The following is a 25,278-nucleotide window of genomic DNA, read 5'->3' as shown; positions in this document are numbered from 1 at the left end:
CAAAATGAAAAACCAACAAATGTAGTTGAAGCAAATGTAGTTGAGCACCTGCTTCCCATGTATGAAGTCTCGGGTTCAATCCCCAGTAACTCCTAAAAACAAACCAACAAATAAAAAACCAACTTTCTTTGGGGAGCTGATATAGCTCAGTGGTTGAATGCCTGCTTCCCATGTAGGAGGTCTTGGATTTAATCCCTGGTACCTCCTAAAAAAAAACCCATAAAAACAAAATACAGTGTTACCTTATCTCTTGCCATATCTCTTAATATGGTCAACAGTCAGTATCCTTTTCATTACAGGCAAGAAGAGAGGCGGAGGCGGTCCTTCCAGGATTATACTGGGCAGAAGATCACCCTTGAGGCTGTCCTGAACACTACCTGCAAGAAGTGTGGCTGTAAAGGTAAGCTGAACCCTCTTCCATCCCAGTCTTTCTCCCCTTGTTGCTAGATCCTTTACAGCAGGGGTTCTTAATCTTTTTTGTTCCACCAACCTCTTTTTCAGTCAGGTGAAATGAATACTACTGTAATTTATTTATTGCATTCATTCATGGTTGAAGGAAATGCTAGATTTCATTTAGAGTCAGAGAAATAAAGATAAGTTGATTTTTTTTTTTCATTTCATGCTCACAGCAGGGTCTGTGGATCCCTGGTTAAGAACCCCTGCTTTACAGGATGAAGGAGGCAGCCTAGTATGACTAGTTCACTGCTTTTCAGCCAGGTGTTGGCTTCACCTCCTTATTCCTACCAGACTCACATCAGAGTTCATGGCTTTCTCATTTCTGACAGATGCTACACTACTGTCACCACCACAGCCTCTTCTCCACAGCTGTTGATGCCCTGCCTTGAGCAAGGTCTCCATTTACTATTCCAGGAGGAGTAAGAGTGTTGGATTATGATTTACACTCTGAATTGTATCTTCAGGGATCATTACTGTTCTACTGCAAAAATTAAGAGACTTGGAAGTACATTCCTCAAGGATTCAAGTTAAACCCTTTCTTCCTTATCTTCATCTCTTTAACTTCAGAGTTTTTAATACAAAATCCTGATAGCAGTGAGAACACAGGATAATCACTTCCTTTTAGCTTCATTTCCTCGGGTTTCCTCTAGTCTTCCTCAAATATTAGAAAGCTTTTTTAGCTTGATTGCCTTGTTGAAACTATAATGAGAAGGATTGCCAGCTTCTTATTTACAGAGTGACCTCAGTTTGTCACTCCTTCTCCCTAGCCTTCTGCTCATCTTGCTCTGCTGCTTTTTCTGCAATGACTGTTAGCAAATTTATACTCTGGTTGAATTTGGGAAGTTTTAAGTACCTGTTTATCATTAATGTAGAGGGAGAAAGGAAAAATAAAGTTGAGAGAAAACACCTCTTCAGGAGAATTGTGGGAGTATTCCAGGTACTTGGATAACTCTGTTATGTTCTCCTTCAAGGCACCATCCAGCTTCTGGACCCAGAAGTACAAAGGAGTTTACATACAACTTTTTTATTATGTAATACAATTACTCTGTGCCCCTGAGGCAGAATCTACCACACGCTTAGAGCATAGCATCTGTCAAAGGGCCCCCTTGATAGCATTATAGGCTTAGAGAGGGCAGGGTCCTCTTACCTCTAGCTTGTGTCCACCTCGTGTTATGTGAGACATAGGAAAATAATGAAATGAAATTCGGCCCACTCAGCAAAGGTAATGCCCTAAGGTGGTTTTGGTGTAGTGGAAAGAGCACAGGGCAGGGAGGCATGAGATCTGGGATAAGTTTTAGCTCTGTCACTCTCTGTGCAACCTTGAGCTATTTCTCCACCCTGGGTCTTCGTATCCTCTGTAAATGGTGGTTGTTGGATTTGATCATCTCTAAGGCGCTTGCCAGATCAACAATCTGTGAATGTTCACTGCCCCTAGGTGACTATGCCTGTCTCTCTTGTGTTAATCTGCATTTGAGTGCCTTTTTCCTGCCAGCTGCCTAAGAGCTAGTTTCCTACACTGCTACTTGGCTCCCTCTGCTCTGTGGAGTGGCCTTGTTCATTATCAGGAATAAGTTCCAAAATAGATCTGTAAAATTAATAAGCTCCATTACTAATGTAGGGCAGCCCAAGTCTGCATCCTTATATCCTCTGCCATTTCCCAAGCAGTATCAGTGTTCCCCACAGTTCTAGGACCAGCTGCTATTCTGGCTCTGTTTGAGTGAGCAGAGCCATTGTGAAGTGACAGAAAATCTGCTCAGAATCAAACAGCTGTTCTGAATGAATCCAGTAATTCCTCCTGAACCAGCTAGCTTCTTTCAGGAGCCTTTGGGAAAGATCCACCTGCTGGTAGGAGAGACTGTTTGCTTCCTTCCTTTCTACCTTTTCTACTTCTCTGCTGCAGGCCACTTTGCAAAGGATTGTTTTATGCAACCAGGTGGAACTAAATATTCTCTGATACCTGATGAAGAGGAGGAGAAGCAAGAGGCAAAGTCAGCAGAGTTTGAGAAGCCTGACCCCACGAAGAATTCTTCTAGAAAAAGAAAGAAGGTGAGTACTTTCTTTTATTTCATGTATCATATTTTTCCAAGTTTTAAAATGAAAATGTGCTTTCAGTGTCTTAGAAATACTGGAAAATATAAAGAAGAAAATTAAAACCTGTACTTTTTCTACCCACAGAAACAACTATTAGTATTTTTGTTATGCTCCAACCTTTTTTCTAGGTATCAATAAATATTGACATATAAGTAGCCATACATACATATAAACACAAAATTATGGTTATATTAAGTATAGTTTATATCTTTTTTTTTTTTTTTTTTTCATTTTACTTATCAGAAAAACATTTTCTGGTATCCTTAAGTATTCCTCAAAAACTTGATTTAAGAGCTACGTAGTATTCTACCCTATGGATGTAAGATGACTCATTTAATCTTTTCCCTATTGTTAGGTACATTGTTTCCTTTGGATAAATTCCAAACAAGATTACTGAGTTAAGGCTTAAACACTCTAGAAACATTTTATCAAATTGCTTTCCAGAAAGTATTTACCTGTCCACCCAAGGCAGTATATAAGAGTGCCTGTCTTATGAGTTCTGTCTCCTATCTACTACTTATAGGAGGGCAATTCATAAATCAGGCATTGCTGTTTTCCAGAATCCTTAATTTTTAAAGTGAGGTTGCTATGATCTTTGATGTTCTTTGCAGAGAGATGCACAGGTCCCAAAAATAGATATAAAGCACTGACAAATAATACTTAATTGATGTTGGCTGTCATGACTACTATTTCACTCTTCTTCAGTACTCCCCCTGCACATACATACACACCATAAAAACAACAACCAAAACCTGTTTTTATCTCATATCTTGTATTACCTCTTTTAGATAGCAGCAACACCCTGCCCATCTACTGAGAAAGAAACTAACATCATTTATTTTCTTCTTCCCGTCACATATCTAGTCAATTACCAAGTCCTGTTAGAAGTACCTGTTAAGTACCTCAAAATTCTGTTCCTTCCTTCCACTCCCACTGCTCCTGTGCAGTTTATCTTCTTACATCCCTCACATTAAGATTATTGAACTAGTCTAAGGAGTTTTAAAAAAAATACATATTGCCTCCACCTCTTAGGTAACAAAGCCTTATTTTTATCTGAATTTGAATTTCTGCATCTGGTTGTCTAATGGACAGCTCATGCTTAACATACCCCCAGACTCTTGATTTTCCTACCCAGAGCTGTTTCTTCCACAGTCTGCCCTATCTCACTGAATGGATCACCATTTACCCAGTTGGTCAAGTACAAGTCTGAATCCTTTGGATGGAGTATTTTATAATTACCAATTAGGCTAAAGTGAATAATAGTGTTGTGCGAGTCTTTTATGTCTTTTCTCATTTTTTCTTTCTTCTTTAATTCCTGAAAGAGGGTTGGTAAAATATCCAACTATGCTTGTGAATTTGTCCTTAACTCCTTTCTTTCCTTTATCCACCACATCCGAATTTATTACCGTATTCCAGTTATTTGTTGAAAAGTCATGTGTTCAGACATTTTTCCAGATTACCCTAATATCAGTTCCTTTCCCAGGGTGCTCTAGCCCCTTGTAGAAATTGCTGCTTAACCTTTTTTTACTTTTTATTTATTTATTTTATTTACACCCCCCTGTTGTCTACTCTCTGTGTCCATTAGCTATGTATTCTGTGTCCACTTGCATTCTTCTCAGCGGCACTGGGAATCTGTGTCTCTTTTTGTTGCATCATCTTGCTGCGTCACTGGGAATCTGTGTCTCTTTGCTGCATCATCTTGCATCCATGTGTGCGGTGCCACTCCTGGGCAGGCTGTGCTTTTTTTGTGTGGGGTGTGCGCAGCGCACTCCTTGCACGTGGGGCTCCCATACTCGGGGGACACCCCTGTGTTGCACAACACTCCTTGTGCACATCAGCACTGTGCATGGGCCAGCTCAGCCCGCAGGTCAGAAGGCCCTGGGTTTGAAACCTGGACCTCCTATATGGTAGGCAGATGCTCTCTCAGTTGAGCCAAATCTGCTTCCCACATTTTTTTTACTTTTGAATTTGTTTATTGACTTCTTCCTTTGCTACAATATAAGCTCCAGGAGGGCAATATATTTTTTCGTTTATTGTATTTTCCCAACACCTATAACAGTGCTTAATGCATGGTGGGTGCTCTAGAAATAGTGAATCATTGAATGGTTCTTACCAACCCTCTTCTCTCCATCACCTCCCTGGTCTAAACCACTACCATCTCTCCTGGATTACTGCATTTAGCATCCATCTCCCTGTATTTACCTCTCCCCTAGAATCTGTTTCCATACCCACCTAAATGAACTTTTAAAAATATCAATCAGACTTTGTCTCTCCCTATTTAAAATCTTCCCGTGACTCCCCATTGCACATAAAATAAAATCCAAACTACTTCCTGTTATAACAAACTGTGTAACCCTGTTCCTTTTCTGCTACTAACAGGCACTAAGTTTTATGTAGCTAAAATATTTTTTTACTGTATTTATTTTTATAGTTACACTTATGAGAAGGGATACAGATTTCCCACTTACAGTTGTATGTTTCCCTTTTAAGTAAAAATTTTTAAAGTATAAAGTAATCAATGTTTTAAAAAAAATAAAAAGGCTGTAAACACAAGGAATGAAAAATCATAGAACTATTATAGAAATGACTGGCAATTGGAAAACACTGATTTAGAGTGGAAGGGATATTATTTTATTTGTTGCTCTTCTCTTGTGAAACCAAGAAGTACAAATTAACAAAAGCCCCTACTTCAAGCCCTGTCCAGCAAACACCTTCTGCAAACAGCCTCATTGCCAGATTTAGACTCGACTCCCTCATAGAGGCAATCCCAGATCCACTCTTTCTGTATTATTGTTCATTTCTGAAAATGAGGTTTAGCCTAACATACCTTTATCCTTGATGTTTCTAGGACCTTCTTCCTAGAGGTCTGAGGACCTGCTTTAAATAGGGAAAAGGGAAGTTTTCACTATACAACTTCATTATTAAAAGTTGAGAAAATCAAAACAAAAGAAAAGCAACCCATAATCCTATTACTTTACCAAGAATCACCATTATCATTGTGGCACATATTTTCTACCAGGTTTTTTCAAATGCTTATTTTACATACATGTAATCAAAATGTAGACAATTTTCTTTTTTTTTTTAATTTTGTCATAAATCTTTACACTTTGCCACATAATCGTGTAGTGTTTGTTTGCATAATGACTACATGGTATTCCATCAGGTGGATACTAAGGAATTTTTTTTTTTTTTTTGAAGTACCAAGGCGAGGGATCCAACCTGGGACCTCGTATGAGGGAGGCTGGCACTCAACCACTGAGCCAGATTGACTTCCAGGAATTAGGTTTTTGGTGCCTAAGATCCTGGTCTGTTAAGACAGACAGCCTGGATTCTAGTCTCAGCTCTGCCACCTCTTTGCTGTGGAACTTAGGCTAGTTACTAACCATTTTCTAGTTCTCTATTTGTAAAATGGGAATAATCATCTGTTTCATAAAGTTGTTATGATAAAGTGATGCATGTAAAACTCTGAGCATAGTGCCTGGCATACAGCAAAAGCCAAGTAAATGTGAGCTCCTAGTAGCTGTTGATTAAACGCAGAAGCTTGGGAAGCAGATTTGGCTCAATGGATAAAGCATCCGCCTACCACATGGGAGGTCCAGGGTTCAAACCCAGGGCCTCCTGACCTGTGTGATGAACTGGCCCATGAGTAGTGTTGATGCACACAAGGAGTGCTGTGCCATGCAGGAGTGTCCCCTGCATAAGGAGTGCACCCCATAAGGAGAGCCACCCAGTGCCAAAAAAGTGCGGCCTGCCCAGGGTGGCGCCACACACACGGAGAGCTGATGCAGCAAGATGACGCAACAAAAAGAGACACAGATTCCTGGTGCCACTGACAAGAATACAAGCAGACACAGAAGAACATAAAGCGAATGGACACAGCAGATACCTGGGAGGGGGGAAGAAATAAATAAATAATCTTTTTTTAAAAAGGCAGGGAAGTGGACTTGGCCCAGTGGTTAGGGCATCCGTCTACCACATGGGAGGTCCGTGGTTCAAACCCCAGGCCTCCTTGACCTGTGTGGAGCTGGCCCATGTGCAGTGCTGATGCGTGCAAGGAGTGCTGTACAATGCAGGGGTGTCCCCTGTGTAGGGGAGCCCCACGCACAAGGAGTGTGCCCCTTAAGGAGAGCCACTCAGCGCGAAAGAAAGTTCAGCCTGCCCAGGAATGGCACTGCACACACGGAGAGCTGACACAAGATGACGCAACAAAAAGAAACACAGATTCCTGTGCTGCTGACAACAACGGAAGCAGACAAAGAAGAATACACAGCAAATAGACACAGAGAACAGAAACTGGGGCGAGGGGTAGGGAGGGGAGAGAAATAAATAATCTTAAAAAAAAAAAAAAGCAGAGGCTTTGTAGTCAGAGGGAGCACAAAGTTCAGGATTTGACACATAGTACTCAAAAAATGGTAGCTATTACTGTTATTATTAGCTAACAATTCCTCTTATTCCTTTTATTAATCCTCTTAGTATTATATATGATAATTAAGTGATTGTCTTTATAGATTTTTCCATATTTGAAGTTATTGAAATTAAATATTTGGAATAGATTCCTTTCTATCGACAGTTAGTAGGTACATATTACTCTTGGTAAATACTGCCAATTACTGACCAAAAGAGTTGCTCCTATTTATACTCCCAGCAATATATAAAGTTATTTCAGCAATGTATAAAGTTATTCTATCACTTTTTTCTATAAATTTAAGAGCAATACATAATGTTTTAATTTATATTTCTTATAGTGGTAGAGCTAGATTTTAAGTTTGATTTTGTTTATGTGTTCCAAAATGAACTCTTTCTCTTCCAACCTTTTAGGGGTAAATGTTATTTGTCAGATCCCTAAAACAGTCCTATGGATATCTCTCTCCTGTGGGTCTTTGGTTGAGCTCTTTTCACATTGCTTAGTACTCCTGGTACATGTAGTTATTATTGCTTTATTTCTAAAGCTGCTTTGAGATATGTATTTTAGTTCAACAGAACAGTTGAGGATCTGCTAGGTTGGAGGCTCTTTATGACCTGATTAGTCAACCTATTATCCTCCTCCCCATCGCCCTTCACTTAGTAGGGGGATTGTATGATGAACAGTAGCAGTAATTATCATCATACCTTATTACTTTTAAAATTTTTTTATTTTTAAAAATTTTTTATTTACACCCCCCCCGGCTTGTTTTGCGGTCTGCTCTCTGTGTCCATTCGCTGTACATTCTTCTGTGTCTGCTTATCTCCCTTTGTTGCATCATCTTGCTGTGCCAGCTCTTTGTGGGCACCGGCCATCAGTTCTCCACGGGCGTGGGCTGTCAGCTCTCAGCAGGCACGGGCCAGCTTGTCTTCACAAGGAGGCCCTGGATTGCGAACCCAGGGCCTCCCACGTGGTAGATGGGAGCTCAATCAATTGAGCCACAGCCATTTCCTACCTTATTACTTAAAAAAAAAAAAAAAAAGATTTATTTATTTCTCTCCCCTTCCCCCACCCAGCCCCAGTGTCTGTTCTCTGTCTATTTCCTGCGTGTTCTTCTTTGTCCTCTTCTGTTGTTATCAGCAGCACGGGAATCTGTGTTTCTTTTTGTCACATCATCTTGTTGTGTCAGCTCTCCGTGTGTGCAGTGCCATTCCTGGGCAGGCTGAACTTTGTTTTGCGCTGGGCGGCTCTCCTTATGGGGCATACTTCTTGTGCGTGGGGCTCCCCTACACGGGGGACACCCCTGTCTGGCACGGCACTCCTTGCCCATATCAGCACTGTGCATGGGCCAACTCTACATGGGTCTAGGAGGCCCGGGGTTTGAACCGCGGACCTCCCATGTGGTAGACAGGTGTCCTAACCACTGGGCCAAGTCCGCTTCCCCCTTATTACTTTTTAAGTACCTTTGTGTATATGAACTTCTAACTTACGAACTCTCTTTGATTAAAAAGTTCTCTAGGGAGTTGTAAAGGTTAAAATTTCCTCCTCAATGCCCACTGTTTCTACCAAGATATAACTAGCATCATTGCCCTTTTACCTCATTGCTAGTCATTTCATTATCTTTTATGCCTTTTATTTGTTTAGTATTTATAGTTTATAAAATGCCTTCATATTTTTTATTTTGTTTTATCTTTACGCAATCCTATGAGGTAGCCAGAGCAGGTATTATTGTCTCATCATTTACAGATGAGGAAAGTGAAGATTCAGAGAAATTGATCGATTCAGCTGAAGTCACATAGCCATAAGAGATAGTGCTTAAATAAGATATAATGTCTTCAGAATCCAAATCCAGTATTCTTTGCCAAAAGTTCGCTGTACTTCAACCATTCATTCAGTTCTTCGGTATTCATATAACCAACAAATACCTACTGAGTACCTTTTATGTATCTAGTATTGTGTTAGATTATGTGCTAGACTTATCAGGACTTAGAAGTTCACTTCTTTGCTATTTTACTTTGTCCCGTCCATCTGACATTATCTCTTAAACTGTTTCTCTTCACAACCATAAACCAAGTCTCCCGGTTTCCAGGGTCTTGTTTCCTTTTATCCTCTAAATCTTTTTTTTTTTTTTTAAAGATTTGTTTATTTATTTAATTTTCCCCCCTCCCCTGGTTGTCTGTTCTTGGTGTCTATTTGCTGCGTCTTGTTTCTTTGTCCGCTTCTGTTGTCGTCAGCGGCACGGGAAGTGTGGGCGGCGCCATTCCTGGGCAGGCTGCTCTTTCTTTTCATGCTGGGCGGCTTTCCTCACGGGCGCAGTCCTTGCGCGTGGGGCTCCCCCACGCAGGGGACACCCTTGCGTGGCAAGGCACTCCTTGCGCGCATCAGCTCTGCGCATGGCCAGCTCCACACGGGTCAAGGAGGCCCGGGGTTTGAACCGCGGACCTCCCATATGGTAGATGGACGCCCTAACCACTGGGCCAAAGTCCGTTTCCCATATCCTCTAAATCTTTTGAGTCCAGTAGGAGGTTGGCTTTCCTTACCAGTAGACATTTTAGCTGAGATTGACTTATTTTGGAGTATTGTAAAAACAGCAGATTTAGACACTTAATCCAACATTAGTCACCTCTTGGGGCCAAATGTGGAACTGAATATATTCACCTGAAGGGAAATCCACATTGTCCACATAAGCACATTGCTGGGTTGTTCAGTGGGTAACAGAAATACCTGGTATGTGGAAGGGCTGCATGATAGACAACTCACATGAAATAAAGGTTATAGCACCTACATTCAAGCAGCTAATAGTTTATGGAGAAGAATAAGTAGCCAAGATATACCTGGTAGCAAAGAACAGAAGCACTCAGACTAGTCCAGATAAAAAGGGGCCTTATTGTAACTCTTAAACATCCAAGAGTAGGAAAGGAAGTATAGTTGAGTCACCCAGAATTAAAATCAGAAAATCAGAAACTGAGACTCTTGGGTTCTCATCTATTTTTTTTTTCACGTCTGCTTGATTTTTCTGCTTCTTTCTATGGTATGGTGGAAGAGAATGCCTAATGCAGAGTCTCTAAGATGGGATGCTGAGCATATTGGGGAACCAGGAAAAGAAAGGATGTCACCTGTTCCAACTTATACCTACACATGATAGGCATGTACTTAACTGCCTGTGAATAGATAGACCTTGTCATCTCTTCTGTCTTTAGCTTCTCGGGCTCTTTCACTCAGTGAGACCTGCTCTTGTTTTGGAAAGTAACAGGGACTGATTCTTGCTGATGGTGGTGAATAATCATTAAGGAAGTAGGGACCAGGAGTAAGAGATCTTCCTAATCCTGAACCTCCCCACCTCTTTTTTTCATACATGTTGAACGCATGCCCTTTTCCAAAAATCTGGTATGTGTTGGTTTAGTTCTATATACCTATTCAGTAACTAAGACTGTTTTTATCCCAATATCTGAAAATTGCAAGTCATTTTTCTTAGGCACAATTGTAAGAAGCAGCTATTGTGACTGGAAATGGAATATGAATTGGTTTATAAAATAAGAGTAGAAGTTTTTGTAGTGAAGGCCTGCGTAATCTTTCCGTAAGCCTGCAGTCTGTACTTTGATGGCTTTTTTCACTTATCATGTGCCATGTTTTTACTTAAAGTGAGATGAATGTCACTGGAGGTTTTGAGAAGAGATTCTGACTTACCTTCTAAGAGAATTGTTTTGGCTGCTATGAAAACCAGACTGTCAGAGAGCAAGGGTAGGAAGTAGCAAGATAATTAAGAGACAGTTTCAATAATGCAAGTGAGAAATGATGGTTTTCAAATGACAGTAGCTGAAGTGGTACAAAGGGATTTGGAATGTAGATTTATTTATTTTTTGTTTATTTATTGGCATATTTATTTCTAGGTACCCAGCCGGGGCCAGGGAATGTATGTGGGAAGCTGGTGCTCAACCACCGAGCCACATTGGCTTCCTTAATTTGTTTTTTTCCTTTGTGCTGCTTGTTTGTTTGTTTGTTTTCCATGAGTCACCAGGAACAAACCTGAGACCTCCCATAAGGGAGGTGGGAGCTCAACCGCTTGAGCCATATCTGCTCTCCTTGAAGGTAGAACTGACAGAATTTGTTGAGGAACTGGATGTGAGGTAGGAAAGACAGGAATTGAAGATGACTCCATGGTGTTTGGACTCAGCAACTGGAAGAATTGAGTTAAGATGGGAAAGAAGGTAAATGTGAGAATGGTAAGCAAGAGTTTAGTTTGGGTTGTTGTCTCTGAAGATGGGAAAGAAATCTTGGGAGTGGGAGACATAGGAGTCGAGCTATCAGATACCCAAGCAGTTAGTTGGAGGTATAGTTTGGAATTCAAGGGAGCAGTCCAGGCTAGATTAAATTTGGAAGTCATCTACGTATGACATACAGATGGTATTTAAGTTCATGAGATTATATGAGATCACCTGGAGAGTGAACATAGAGAAGAGAAGGGATTTGAGGACTGAGCCCTGGTATGTTCCAGTAGTTGGAGGTTATGGAGAGAGGATAAACCAGCAAGGAAACTGAAAAGGAACAACCAGGGAGGTAGATGGAAAAGTAAAAGAATGTGGTAGAAATTAAGTGTGGAATGTATTTTAAGGGGCCCAGGAATTGCAGTGGATTTGTTCATGTGGAAGTCATTGGTAGCATTAACAAGAGCTCTGTCACTAGAGTTCTGACAATCTGATTACAATTGTTTAGGAAGATTTGGTGTTTTTAAAATAGGAACTATTAAGTATATTTTATTATTGATAGTAATGAACTAGTAGAGAGGGAGAAATTGATACAGGAGAGGGACAAGTCCTGTATTGATACTGTTGAGTAAAATAGAAAGGATGGGATTCAATGCATAGTAAATAAGCCACATAGGATAAAATTTATCACTCCTGAAAGATCTTTCAAGCCTTTGCCTTATCTGACTTGAACGTTCTCACTTTCCTTCTATCACCACCATCACCACTCCACCTGCCAAAACCATATTCACACTTCACAAGCACAATGCATTTCATATCTTTCCTGAAGCCAGCCTTAAATGCCTTGAACAAAATTGATTTCTTCCCTTGTGTACCCTTTTATATACTTTTCTTATACCATTTACCATGGACTGTCTAGTAGCTTAGTCTTTTTCCTTAAGTAGATAATTTGTTCCTTGAAGGTTCATGATCCCTGATTTCTGACCTAACTCAACTATTATAAGAGACTAATTTATGGATATTCCTGGCTCAATAGAGATTTGTTGAATAATGTACCCTGCTGTTATAAGGAGTTGTGCTTTCCCTTGTTTGATTAAGTTGGCTCATGTTTGGAGGGGATGGTGCCAGGCTCCTCCATTGAGCATATTTACTTTGCATTCCCCTAGCACCTGTGCAGTGCTTTCCACTAGTCGGTGCTCTCTATTTGTCTGGACTATATTAAGAATCTGTGTCTTACCAACTAAGCACTATAATTAATGGCTCTCCAAAGTGCTTTGTAGGTAGTAAAGTTCAGTAAATATTTGTAAGTTGATTGATAAACCTTTTTCTTTTGGAGTTACCCTTGCCTTTTCAAACTATGGAAAGCTGGTACCTTCAGGAAAGTTCTAGCCTGTAATCACCCTTTATCTCACTTTTTAAAGGTTTCCCTAGAGTATCAAGAATGGCTCAAGGATGAAGGGAAAAATGCTTGCTTGCTTGCTTGATTTCTGGCTAAATCATTGCCTTGTGGTTGGGAGGTGCTAAGTTAGGTGCTGCCTTTGATATAGAAGACAGGGCTAGAAAGAAAATTTTGGGACCCAATCTGAGTCAAATCCAGGTTGTACTACTTACTTTGTGATATTCATTAAGGTGTTTCATCTCTTTGAGGTCATTACAATTTTCTTCCATGAAAATGTAGGGATCATTATGTCTACTTTATAGATTTATTGTGAAGGTTAGATAAGTATGCAAAGTGCCCAGCCCAGGATCTAGCAAATTAAGTACTCGGTGTTAGCTGCTATTATTCCCCTCTCTAGGCTTTTGTTTTGTTTTCATTTTTGTTTTCTCCTGTTTCAGGACCACAGAGAAATGGGCTTGGTGGTTGCTAAAGCAATATCTTTGAGTTATGTGCTTTCCTACTATTTCTCCCAAGCTGGCCCTGCACTTTTTCAATGGTTCACAACCCCTGAGTCATCCCCCTCCCCACCCCCCCCATCCCTCTTGCAGCTTTTTGCTTGCTGTCTGCTCTCTGTGTCCAGCCTCTCTTGCAGCTTTTTGCTTGCTGTCTGCTCTGTGTCCAGCCTCTCTTGCAGCTTTTTGCTTGCTGTCTGCTTTCTGTGTCCAGCCCTTCTTGCAGCTTTTTGCTTGCTGTCTGCTCTCTCTGTCCATTTGCTGTGCGTTCTACTGTGTCTGTATTTATTTATTTATCCCTCCCCTCCTTGTGGCTTGCTTGTTGTGTGCTCTCTGTGTCCATTCACTGTGTGCTCTTCTGTGTTTTGTTGTTGTTGTTGTTGTTTTTGCTTGTCTCCCTTTCTGTTCCATCACCTTGCTGAGTTGGCCCTCCGCGGTGCTTTTGCGGGCCGGGTGGCACTCCGCGGTGCTTGCAGGTGAGTCTGCCTTCACGAGGAGGTCCTGGGACACAAACCCAGGGCCTCCCATATGGTAGATGGGAGCCCAACTGATTGAGCCACAGCCGCTTCCTTCATTTTTTTTTTTTTTTTTTACCCTTTATCTTCTGTTCCTCTTCTTCCCCCAGCCCCAACTCCCAACTATTGTTCTTTGTTCTTTAGCTCAAGGCTAGATACAAACTGAAAGTTATGCCATCTGCTGGAAATTGGATTTTCTTTTTCATGCTGCAGAAGTTCTAAGGTCTAAGAGAAGGCTATCTCCCAAGTCTTCCTTGATAGCTAGAGGCCATGTTCCACTAAGGAACAGAGTTCCTTACTAGTTCCTAGTGATTGTAGTTATTATTAGATAAGGAATATAAAAGGCCTTATAAAATTTAAAGCACTGTTTGGAGGTAAGGCAGTATTACTTTCCTCATTTATTTATCCAGGGTGGGTCAGGCTCAGAGAGAATTGGTGCCAGATTCTATACTTGCTGATTTACTTTCCCAGGACCCTGCCCTTCCTAAGGGTTTCTGATGAAGCTCCCAGAGCCCATATTTCCTGTGGTGGGCTTTCATGGTCTTGCCATCCAGGAAGATACAACACCATAAGCCAAACCATTGATTTGCCAACTCTCAGCTAGCTCTTCCCAGTCAAGTTTCCTACAGTTTGATGATATAGGCCTGGGAAGTCCTTGGAAACTCCAGGAAATAATTTTGGTTTAATCTCCTCTCAAAACTTGCTTGTAGATACTTGCCTGGTCTATCAAAACATCCTGGGATTCTCCTAAAATAAAAGAATAATGTTTCTAGCTTCCCCTGAGGACCCACTGTGTATCTGGTGCTATAATTAGTGTTTTTTCTTATTTAATTCTCATAGTGTCCTTTGAAGTAGGTATTTATTATTCCCAATTTAATGAAAAGAAAACAGGTTCAAAAAAGTTGCCGCTATTCTAAATCATAGAACTAGTTAAGTGGCAGTGTTGGAATTATTCTTATTCCAAAGTTGTTCTGTCTACTATACCATGAGGCCTCCTGTGCTATAAAGGAGGAGGGACAAGTGCTACAGAGGACAATTCAGGAGATTTCTAGTTACATGTTATATATTCAAATCCCAAACCTGCCTGGAACAAGTGACTCTCAACTTCTCTAGCACACAGTTTGTTAATCTGTAAGATGGGAATGGTATTTTCTACTTCACAGTGGTAATAGCATTTCAGTGGCACAACACCAAAAGCATGTGAATTCTCAAAATTAGGTAGGACCTCCAGTTTAGCACAGAATGTTCAGAGAGCACATTCTGGGGGGTGGTAAAGGACTTTTCATGTCTGAATCCTTTTCTGTGGCCCTGGAGGCAGATCAGTGATTTAGAATAATTAATAATAGCTACCAGGATATGTGAACTTCACTGGATATAAATTATACTATCTCATTAAATCTTCACCACAGCCATATGACATATGGTACTTTTCTTATCTCCATTTTTGATTTGAGGAGACCACATCTCAGTGAGCTAAAATGACTTGCCAGAGGTTATAGAATAGTAAGTGACAGTTACAGAATAGTAAGTGACAGAGCCAGAACTCAAATCTAGGTCTACCTAGATTCAGTGTTTCCGTAATTTCTCAGAGCCAGCTACTAAGACCTTGGTGTATTACTCAGGCAAACTTAGAGCTCTCGGGACGCTGGTTGATACCCCATAGGAGGAGCAGGAGCCTCATCCTCTTCTCTCTCTGGTTTTTTCTGGTCTCTCCTTCCTAGAAACCCTATATAGATCATTGGAATCCAAGGAATAGGCTTGAGGAATGCTTAAAGACTGCCGTGAGTACCCTGTAGAAGCCTCAGCATCTGCCTCCCATCCTTTGTATGGGGTTGGCAACATGGTTTGATGGAAAGTCACTGCTTGGAGTCTAGATGAGATGTCTGCATTCAAACTCAAGTTGCCCAACTACTAGGTGGATGTAGTTTTGGAAAAGTTCCTCTGAGCTTTGTTCTTCATATGTATAACCTCATGAGGTTGTTGTAAAAGTTAGAGATGATAAATATTCAAGGGTAGCGCTTAGAGGCTCATTAATTAGTGACAATTATTTTCGCTGGAAGCAGGGTCTAATTGAAAGATGGGGAGTTAAGAGTCCTAAATTTATAATTCTTTTATTCTGTGACCTTGGGCAAGTGATCACTGTCTCTAGATAGACTTGTGTGATCTCTGAGGGATCCTATCCTGGGCTTTTTAAAAATGAAAGTAATAAATGTTAAAATTAAATTGGACATAATTACATGAAATAAAAAGTGAAAGATCTCTCCCCTCCCTATTCAGTTCACTCCCAAGTTTTAACACTTGTTGTTACCAGTTTAATGTGTTTATAGAGTTTTCTGTATGTTGAGTATATACAGGTATGTAACTATATTTATACATATATACATATATTTAATACATATGCATAAACAAACATGTATATGCATACGTTGTGTGTATGTGTGTTTGTGTACAAATAGATACGTAAATGTTAAATATACCGGAATCTATAATACATACTATATTTAACTTGTTTTAGCCAATTTTTATTAATTAATGAGCCTCTAAGTGCTACCTTTGAATATTTATCATCTCTAACTTTCACAACAACCTCATGAGGTTATACATATGAAGAACAAAGCTCAGAGAAAATTTTCCAAGACTACATCAACCTAGTAGTTGGGCATCTCATCTAGACTCCAGCAGGGATCAATACTTAATGATTTATTTTATTATTTTTAATAACTACTTATTACATTATAAAAAAAGTCATCATTAAAGTGGTATTCTGTTGATTACATGCCATGATTCTTTAAAATAAATATACATGTTCAATGTTGTCTTTAAATTTTCTTTTTAGGAAAAGAAGAAAAAGAAACATAGAGAAAGGAAGTCATCTGACTCTGATAGCTCAGACTCTGAGAGTGATACAGGCAAGAGGGCAAGGCATGCATCAAAAGACAGCAAAGCAGTGAAGAAGAAGAAAAAGAAGAAGAAGCACAAGAAGAAACATAAGGAGTGAGAGTGGAGAGTGGAGGGGTGGTTGAGAAGGTGCTAGGAGCCTTGTCCCTTGAAACCCTGACTCCTGAAAAGGCTCAGTAGCAAGAATATGGCCTCCCACCCCATTGACTTCTCTCCCATGGGAGACGGCTCCCCCTTATGCAGCAGGCAGGTTTGAGAGTAAGATGTTAAGAGCAGCTGCTTGAATGAATTGTTGTTTATCACTCCTGGTCCCTTCACAAGTGACCTCTGCAGCTCACTCATTTATTCATTCAACTTTATTCAGCAGGGGGTCCTATTGCCCTCTCCCGCTGCCACTGCCAGAGCTGGATTCCTGTACAGGAGCCTGGTCTAGAGCCACAGGTACTGCTATGGCAGTGAGTCTGGCTGTAGTTGCAGAACAGAGCAGTTGGTCCCTCTGTGCTGGTCCGTCCTTGTCTGATTGGCAGGTGATCCCTGCTATACCCACTATAGGGACAGAGGAACTCTTCAGTGGCAACATGAGGGAGAGCGTAGCAAGAAGTGGTACTCACTTTTTGCAGTTCCCCAACATGGTTCTATGCTAAAAACAAAAGCCAGTGGCAGTAACAGAAAATGATCATCTACGTGACTGAGCTTGTATGTGACATTCCTTCAGACCACTGAACCAGACAGCCCAAGCTAAAATCATTGCTGTACCTTGTATTTACTATTGTGTGAGTCAGTCGGTTCCACTTCAGGTCTCTGCTTAAATTCCTGGCACTTGATGGCAGTGTATTTGGTTTTAAACTTACTGAAAGTTTGCATTTATTCACTTTTCCTGGGTAACTTACAGACTGAAAGTCAGTGAGCCTGCATTAGTTAACAAACAAAACAAAAAGAAAAAACCATTTAATATGTTACCTTAGACCTTGTATAGAAGCTCAGCTGTAGTACAGAGCCAGGGGCACTAACAGGTCACAGCCTTCTTGGGGGATCACTTATAAGCCCTCCCTTCTGCAATGATCAGATGACCTCTTCCCCCAGAGCTGATTAGAGAATTTGTAACCATGAGCTGTGGCCTTGGGGCATAGGTGAGAGCTCAGCAGTCATCTTGGCCAGTGATCCCTTCTTCCACCATCATGACGCAAGCCTGGAACCTGTGCCCTAGAAAAGGAGCAACCATAGCATCCCAAGAGAAGAGCAACTGTACAGACCCCACAGGCATTCCGTGTGGGATAGGCCTGAGGGGACAGTTCAATCACCAAACCTGGGGAATTGCCACCACTGATTTTTCAAGTTGGGCCAGCTCAGAGGGGACAGTGTAAAGGCAAAGTACATGTACAAATGTTTTTTTATTGAATGTATGAGGCTGATTACCACTAACTCTGAGACTGTCCATTCCAGTCTCCTGACCAGTGCTTCTTGCTTTGATTGACCTCGAGGCTGTCATTTCTCTGCCCATGGTATAATGCATACAGGAAAAAATGAGTCCCAGAGTCATGACACCAAAGGCAAAAAGACAAATGGCTGGCCTTGGGCTTTACTTTATTGACCTCAGAGCACCCTATAGATGCAGTTAAAAAAACAAACATACACACACAATGGGAACTGGAACTGGATCTAGGCTGGTGCCACCTGACCCAAGAGAATTCACCAACAAAAATGAATTTATACAAAATAAAGAGGAAAAGATGAGGCAATCTGGTGTTGAGTCCAGTGGTGGCTGATTGGCAGAGGAGCGGTCAGTGATGGAGCAGGCATGCTCATGCCTCCTTCTCATAAATGCGAGTGCTAACCACATTGCCAAGAGTGAGTGTCTGGAAGGAAAGAAAGAGGTTAAGGCAGGTGTGGGGGCATAGAAAGTATTGGGAGAACTCTCCATTCTGATGGGGAAAGCCCTACCTTTATAATAATTTTCCTTTATTGAGTACCTATTATGTGACAGGTACTTTACTTGTATTTTTTTCTTTCCTTACACTAAGCCTTAAGATAGCATTATGGAAAAAAAAAAAAAAGATAGCATTATGATTCCCATTTTGGAGATGAGGAAAAGTGAGTCTTAAGGAAGAAGTAACTTTGTCTAGATCCCAGAGTGTTTCTCTTTCCCTTGTACCATTCCACTTTCTTCATCCTGGTACCTAAGATAATGCCTGGCACATAGTAAACAAATAGGTAAATGAAAATGTTCTGAAGACTCTTGGGAAAGGACTATTAAGCCACAATTCTCCATTCCTTTTTCCGCTAACTTAGGGTATTGTCTGGGCTAGAGCCCTAAGCTCCCACCATCTAGTCTGGCATCTTAAAGCCAAGCCCATAGCCTTACCACCTCCTATCAAAATATAGTCCAGTTACCTGGTGAGTATTTGGACCTGCATATCACATCCCCACCAAAGTGTTCCTAACTCTGCAAGGTCCCCTGCTCCATGGGAGTATAAGGATGCAGTCTACATCTTACCTGAGGAAGTCTACAGTTAAGATGCTGAGGTGAAAACCTCAGGTCCTACAGACTTAGGAGGCAGTCTAGCTCTGCCCTAGGGTCCAGGGGTTTTCAGTCAAGGCTACATTCTCTGGGTGAAGTCATCAAGCTTGTCCCTAAAATGACAGACCTGCTGGCCTAGGTGTGTCACTTTCTACCTAGGCTAACATCAGGTACTTGTCATAAGTCAGCACATGGAAAGCATTGAGGAGGTCAGGCTGTAATGGGGGAGAAAGGACCTGGAGGATCAGCCACCAGCCTTCCCTCATCCCTGTCCGAAGGCTTTACATGTGACAGTGCAGCTTTGGGAGAGAGGAAGGGACTGCTTTGATAGGAGGCAGGAGTCTCTTTTAGAGGGCCTGGAGTCAGATTTAGCCCTGTTTTTTACCCCTCTCGGGGGCTAAGACAAGGCAGCAACATAGAAGGAGAAATCTACTGTTTGCCTCATACCATGCTTGTGCTATGCACATGCTTTCTCCTTTAGACACCACAGCAGGCTTACCCATTTTATAGCTGGGCTCAAGAAAAGTGACTTGTCCAAAGTCATGCGGCCTTTAGGCTGAGATTTTAATCTAGGCCTGTGTCATTCCAGAGCTACTACAGAGAAAATTCCTGCTTAATACTGCCTACACCCTGCCTCTGCCCGCCATGTCCCATTTTCCACTGCTCTGGTTAGAATTTTTGCTTTTAAAAACAAGCCTGGCTCAAGAACAATAGTAACTAATTAGGCGAGGCTCCAAAGTTGTCAATCTTACCAGGATGAGTTTCCCGTCTTTTAGCTCCCGCACAAGTGTTGTCTCTTGCCCATTCCACTTCTGCACATGGACGAGTTTGCCTCCATCAAGTGTCACAATGGACTGTGGAAAGAGTAGGGGCCTAAGCTGTGATCTGAGCCAGGATGGTATCTGGTCTCCAGGGACCACAGAATACCCAGCCTCTGGCCCAAACTAGTGATGGTGCTGGGACTAGAGTTTAGGCAGTCCACCTCCAACTTAGCCCTGCAGGATGTCCAATTCATCTCCAACTTCTGCTCCACTACTGCCAGGTATTGGACAGAGTAAGCAAGGGGCAGGCAGTGTGGTAGAGCTAGAAAGTCTGCCGAAAAGCACCACCAGCCTTTGAGAGGGCACTTATCCTATACCCAGGGGGTGCCCCATAGCATCATTTCCCCTAAGATATATAAAAGTGGCACATACTAGTCTATACATCCCTGGGAAACCTGGCTGAAGAGTCCTGAGAATCTCTGGTATGGTGGTTATCACACATACTGTCTAACATTCTCCTTGGTGAGGGAAGTATTAGAAAATCTGATTTCCCTTTTATGCCTATCCCTCTTTTTGGTCTATACCATATGACTCTTTCAGCTGCCCAGTGGGCAGAAATTACAGGGTCCTGGGACTGAGTGCCCTTAGAGTTTTCTGTACCCTTTGGTCAAATGCCTACTTTAGTCCTCTGGACTCTGCCAGCCAGCATTAACTGGTTCTTATTTGGCAGCTCTCCCAGTCCTTTCTTCTCAAGGGATTTGGGGACCTGAGCCAGGCTATGGGACCATGGCTGAACAGGGTTCAGTGGAAGAATTTGAGAAGACTGTATTTGGGGTCCTCACTACCACTTTCCTCCTCATTCCTCCAGCTTTCCGCCCATTTAGAACAGATTATTTTTGGCCTGAGGCCCCAAGGGACCACTGTGTGTAAATGATGCTCCAGCCCCTTGAGCAGATGGCAGGTTCAAGGAGGTAGGGGCCACCTTTAGTGCCAAAGACAGCCTTGAGACTGGGTGTAGGTGTTCCCTCCCTCTGGTAGGAGGAAGGGGACTAAGGCTTAGTGGGAAGACACTGCAAATACACCCAAGACAATGTGAATGCTCTGTCCTGGAACCTTTAGCTCTTTCCGCCTGTTAGTTGGCAGCGTTAGAAATAGTTCCTTAGGGTAACTGGCCAAACCCAGGAGTTGGGGGTTGATGAAGAGGAAGCATTGGAGTAGGTCTCAGTCTCTTGTCCCTGGCTGCCTCATTTGTTAATGGAGGCCAGGACTGACCTGTTCACTCAGTGAAGGGCCTGTACTTCTGGGCATCATTCCCAGAGCACTTCAGGTCCCAGCCATGGCCACATAACTCCCCCATCTATGGAAGGGGAAAGAAATTCAGAACTGTTGAAAACCTTCCAGAGGTCATTCTGTTGGAGCTGAGGTAGATACTGAGGTCAGAAGAACATTCTAGCTCTGTGCTGCCCTCAAGGTTAAGATTTTCACCGTAGTGCTCCTAGAGGCAGCTAGTAGACACTTCCGCAAAAAGGAAGGTAGGAAAACAGGAGGACTGAAGTAATATGTATTTAGGAACTGGGACATGGACATTCCATAAAGCCAGGTTTTATGAACCTTGTGCCATTTAAATCCCTCATAATAGCCTGCCCTTTGGGTGCCATGACAGAGAACCAAGACTACCAGCCCATTATCCTTCAGTGTCTTAGTGCCCTCCATCCCCCATACCTACTTTCTTCACTCACCTTGACTTTCCTGTCATCTGCTGTTGTCTCATCAAATTCTACCCCTAGCTGGAAGCTGATCTCCGTGCTCTTGAAAGTGCTCTGTGTCTTTATGGTGATTGTGTCCCCATTCTGTTCGATGATTGTGGTGGGCTTGGTCATGGCGCCCACCTGCCTGGTAGCAAAACCCACACCTGAGGGAAGGAGGAAGGTTACAAGTATATGAGCTGGAGTGGTTAGGTGGGTACAGTGAGCAACCCTGAGACCTGGTGTGGTGAAGAGGAAAGGGGGCTTAGCTTTCAAAGTCTTTGCATGACCATTTTAAAATTCAGTCTTCCCCTTAGCTACTCTGCAGTGAACAGATACTATTGATCCCATTAAGTGTCTGAGAAAATTAAGGAACAGGCTTGCCATAGCAAGTGCATCATGTCTCCTGACTTCCAGTTTAATGCATTGTGGGGACTCCCTTCCTGACACAGCATGGCTCTCCTATATTCCTAAGAGACCTGCCAGTGAAAGAGGAAGAAAGAGCTTTTAGACAAAGCCCTTATCTCTTCAGGTTGTGGCTTTCCTGGGCATCTGCTCTTTGGCCACCAATTTCCCATCATGACTGTCCTGTCCCTCTGCCCCAGCAGCCTATGCTGTACTGCTCCAGAGCAGCAGTGAGCTGTTCTGTGTAGTCTTCAAATGTGTCTGGTATGTATGCTGTGTGCTTTCTTAGCTGTGTGCTAAGGAAACTGCCTTGCACAAGTTATTCTACTTAATGTTCATAACAGCCCTGAAAGGTTAGTTTTATTATCCCCATTTTAAAAATGAGGCTTAGAGAATGAAATGATTTGCCTGAAGTCAAACAAAGAGTAAGTGACTTATCTGGGATTAATGCTCCAAAATGTTCACCAATCACCCTGAGCTATTCTGCCTCCCAGCACATGCTCACTTTAGGCATCAAGCCCATGAGATGTGCCTCTGGTCACTGGTACCAGGCTGGGCCTCTTTGCCTCTGATAACCCATGGTCTAGAGTAAGGGGGGCAGAGACTGCCTCTAGCTGTGCTGAAGCTGGCCCACCCTGCTTGGCCAGTGAGAGACTTGGCCTTATCCCCTGTCCTCATTGTGAGACCAGTCACCCTCCCCAGCTTAGAGCAGGTCCTACGCTGGGCGCTCTGTTTAGGACCTACCCAGGGATGTGAAGTGTTTGAGGAAGGAAACCACTTTGGGGTGAAGGACTGACCAAAATAAACTAAAACAGAAAAACGACAGACTTTAGAAGACTGAGAATGAGGAAGAGCTGCATTCTAATTAGAAAGTAGGCTAAAGCTATTTACTGGGAAAACTTAGGAGGGTCTTTGTCCTCCTTATTGGGCTTCAGCCTTTCTATCAAAATGAGAAGAGCAGGCTGAATGAAACTGAAGTTCCTGACATAAGGAGTTGTCCAAAGGCAGTAGGTTTTTAGGGAAACAAGCTCCCTAGCCCAAATTGGGGCAGAATAAGGAAACAAAATTGATAAGGGTGTTGCCGTCCAGTTCAGGTACTCGGCTCTTTGGTCCAAATGTCCACTAGGGGAGGCTTGGGAGGAGGAACTAAACCTGGGCTTCCCAACTTCCCCAACAGCTGCCCAGGCTCCCTGCCTCTCCAAGAACAGCTGTCTTCCTGGAGTCACTGGGCATAGTGCCCAAATTAGGGTAGGGACAGTTGAGTTTTGGCCTCAAGAGTCAACACTTGTGGGCCCTGTTTCAGAAAAGGATTAGGAGCAGAGGTGAGGTGCTTGACCTCCCCCCACTAGTTCTTTGGTTGTCTGCCACAATCCAGCCCTCTACATGGTCAGTTATCATAGAGTCTGGCTCTTAAACATGAATACCATTCTGGTTTCCCCTGTCCCAGCCTGCAGTCTAGGATAATCATATCTGGAGAGTTTAGAGAAAGCACTATAGGACCCTCTACATTTATGCCCAAGCCAGAAGCAGAAGGGCTGAAGTCAATCATTAGCTAAGTGATTTTGTGACTCCCACGTGGGAAGAGCTCTGGATGATTAGATTCTAGAAACCTCAGTTTCATATCACTCTACCAGGAATTGCTATGACATTTCTACTTTCTCTGACCCTTAATTTCCCCATCAGTTGAATGATACAAGGTCCTTACCTTCTGTAAGAGTCTTTGAAGCTTTACTACCCATTCCCAACACTGGACAGGTATCTCCCCACAGAACAATGATCCTCCTGGCCTTTAACAGGTCTTAATGTTGCTTCAGACCCTCTGCTGCCAGCTTTCTCCACTCCACCCCTCCTCAAGGAATGGCTGAGCCTTAAGATGTAGGAATGCCCAGTTGGTAAGTGGGCCTCTTGCCCTACCCTACCACTAAGTTCCCTGACAGTGATTAAAGCCCACCTGATATCACTGCAGTACAAGGTCAGGAACTGGTTGGTAAGAAAGAGGGCATCCTCCAGCAACAATTTTCATCTGTAATCCAACATAGTAGGACAGATTTTTGCTAATCTAAGCAGATCCCTGTCACCTCCCCATATCAACTCACCATTCCCTACTCCATTTTCCTCCTCCTAGGCATTTCCTACTTCAGGCTATAGCGTGCTCCCTGCCTGCCCCATTCCCCTTGCCATACCCAGTCTCCTCTAAACCTAAACAACCCATTTCCCTCCCTGTTCTGTTTCCTTACTAGCTAGCTTTCTACATTCTGAATTTAATGCTCTCCTTTTGTCCAAATCCACCTTCTACCTTCAGAACATTAACTCTTCCTAGAAAGCAGCTCCCTGCCACATTAGCCTCCTTCCTCAGCCTCTCAACAAGCTCAGACCATGAAAGTCCCCTCCTAGCAGGCCAAGGTATGTTACAGTCCTGCTGCCGCCTTCTCCACCCCCACCCTTGACCGGAAGGGATGCAACCTTGAGCACTGGGCACAGTAAAGCAGCACCCGAGGCTCGCTTACCGAGACCCTTCAGGTAGTCGTCAAAGTTTTTGCTCTCCACTAGCTTCCAGGTGCCCAGGAAGGCGTCCACCATGGTGAGGCTGGGTTAGGAGGGCAGAGAAACGGCAGCAGAGAACACGCGTACGAGGACTCCCGGACCTGCGGCTCCCTGCCCGCGCTGCCGCTTTAAATAGCCTTTGCGTCACCTGATGAATCGTGGCCCACGCCCCCGACTCCCGAAATAGGAAACCCTAGGCTGGCGGCAACGGCGAGGGGCTGGCCGCCCAGCCCCCAGCCTCCAAGGGGGCGGGGGACGGGCAGTGGCGCTGCGCTGGCCCGCGTCGGCGCCGCTGCCTGGCCTCCGAGTCCCTGCCCCTGGCTGGCCGGACTGGCACCCTCCTCCAGCCTCCAGGCGCTGGTCGGAATCAGAAGGAAGCGGCTGAGGGCACGGTGCCCGAGAGCTAGGGCGCACGCCACCGACATCCTCAAATCCCCAGTCCCTCCCTGAGCTTGGGATCAGAGGAGAGAGACCGGAGGAGAAAGGAACCACGCCCCTGAGCTGATTGACGCCCAGGCTGGGGAAGGCCCTTGCTGACTTCTTGGGGCACAGGCATCACCCTAATTTAATACAGGTAAGTGCAGCAGCTCAGAGGGGAACTGACAAAGTCACAAGGAGAAAGGAAGAGCGGGTGAGTGGAAGCTTGGTCTAACTGGCTCCAAAGCCTGTGCTCTCCTGCCGTTCCCATCCGCCCAGTGGCAGAGGTTCACCAGAGGCACTGTCCACGACCCGGGCCCTGCCTCTGGGCCAAAGCAATACCCTTCCCCTACAACTGCCCCACGCGTGCCACTTTTCCCTGTGGAACGTCTCTGCAGTCCAGCTCTCCACAGCCCCAGCAGGTTCTTCAG

The 25,278-nt window shown here is 43.3% G+C and overlaps 2 protein-coding genes across 4 annotated transcripts in view; one reads left to right on the top strand and one right to left on the bottom strand.

Moving 5' to 3' along the window:
* Positions 1-18,196, top strand: part of ZCCHC17 (zinc finger CCHC-type containing 17) — a 52,596-nt gene extending 34,400 nt beyond the window's left edge. For 2 of the 3 annotated variants that reach the window (XM_004465732.5, XM_071217580.1), the window contains 3 exons: positions 300-400; positions 2,357-2,502; positions 16,396-18,196. In XM_004465732.5, coding sequence (XP_004465789.1) covers positions 300-400; positions 2,357-2,502; positions 16,396-16,557 — 409 coding nt within the window. In that variant the 3' untranslated portion in view covers positions 16,558-18,196. The remainder of the gene's footprint in view (positions 1-299; positions 401-2,356; positions 2,503-16,395) is intronic. The other variant, XM_012528001.4, reaches the window with a different exon arrangement.
* Positions 18,025-24,559, bottom strand: FABP3 (fatty acid binding protein 3). Its single transcript, XM_004465731.5, has 4 exons — positions 24,394-24,559; positions 21,476-21,648; positions 19,728-19,829; positions 18,025-18,313 (listed from the first exon to the last, which is right to left on the bottom strand). Exons 1-4 carry the CDS (start codon positions 24,464-24,466, stop codon positions 18,260-18,262), a joined length of 402 nt encoding a protein of 133 aa, XP_004465788.1. The 5' UTR covers positions 24,467-24,559; the 3' UTR covers positions 18,025-18,259.
* Between the last annotated feature and the right edge of the window lie 719 nt (positions 24,560-25,278).

Source organism: Dasypus novemcinctus, chromosome 9 (assembly GCF_030445035.2).
Source record: "Dasypus novemcinctus isolate mDasNov1 chromosome 9, mDasNov1.1.hap2, whole genome shotgun sequence".
Classification (NCBI taxonomy): domain Eukaryota; kingdom Metazoa; phylum Chordata; class Mammalia; order Cingulata; family Dasypodidae; genus Dasypus; species Dasypus novemcinctus.
This window is presented reverse-complemented; position numbering and strand designations above follow the sequence as displayed.

Bases quoted from the DNA above. Each gene is read 5' to 3' on its own strand.
- FABP3 (XM_004465731.5), bottom strand. From the start codon at position 24,466: ATGGTGGACGCCTTCCTGGGCACCTGGAAGCTAGTGGAGAGCAAAAAC. The intron at 21,649-24,393 runs GTAAGCGAGCCT...TCCTTCCCTCAG, and splicing joins CGACTACCTGAAGGGTCTCG to GTGTGGGTTTTGCTACCAGG. The intron at 19,830-21,475 runs GTGAGTGAAGAA...CTCTTTCCACAG, and splicing joins CAGATGACAGGAAAGTCAAG to TCCATTGTGACACTTGATGG.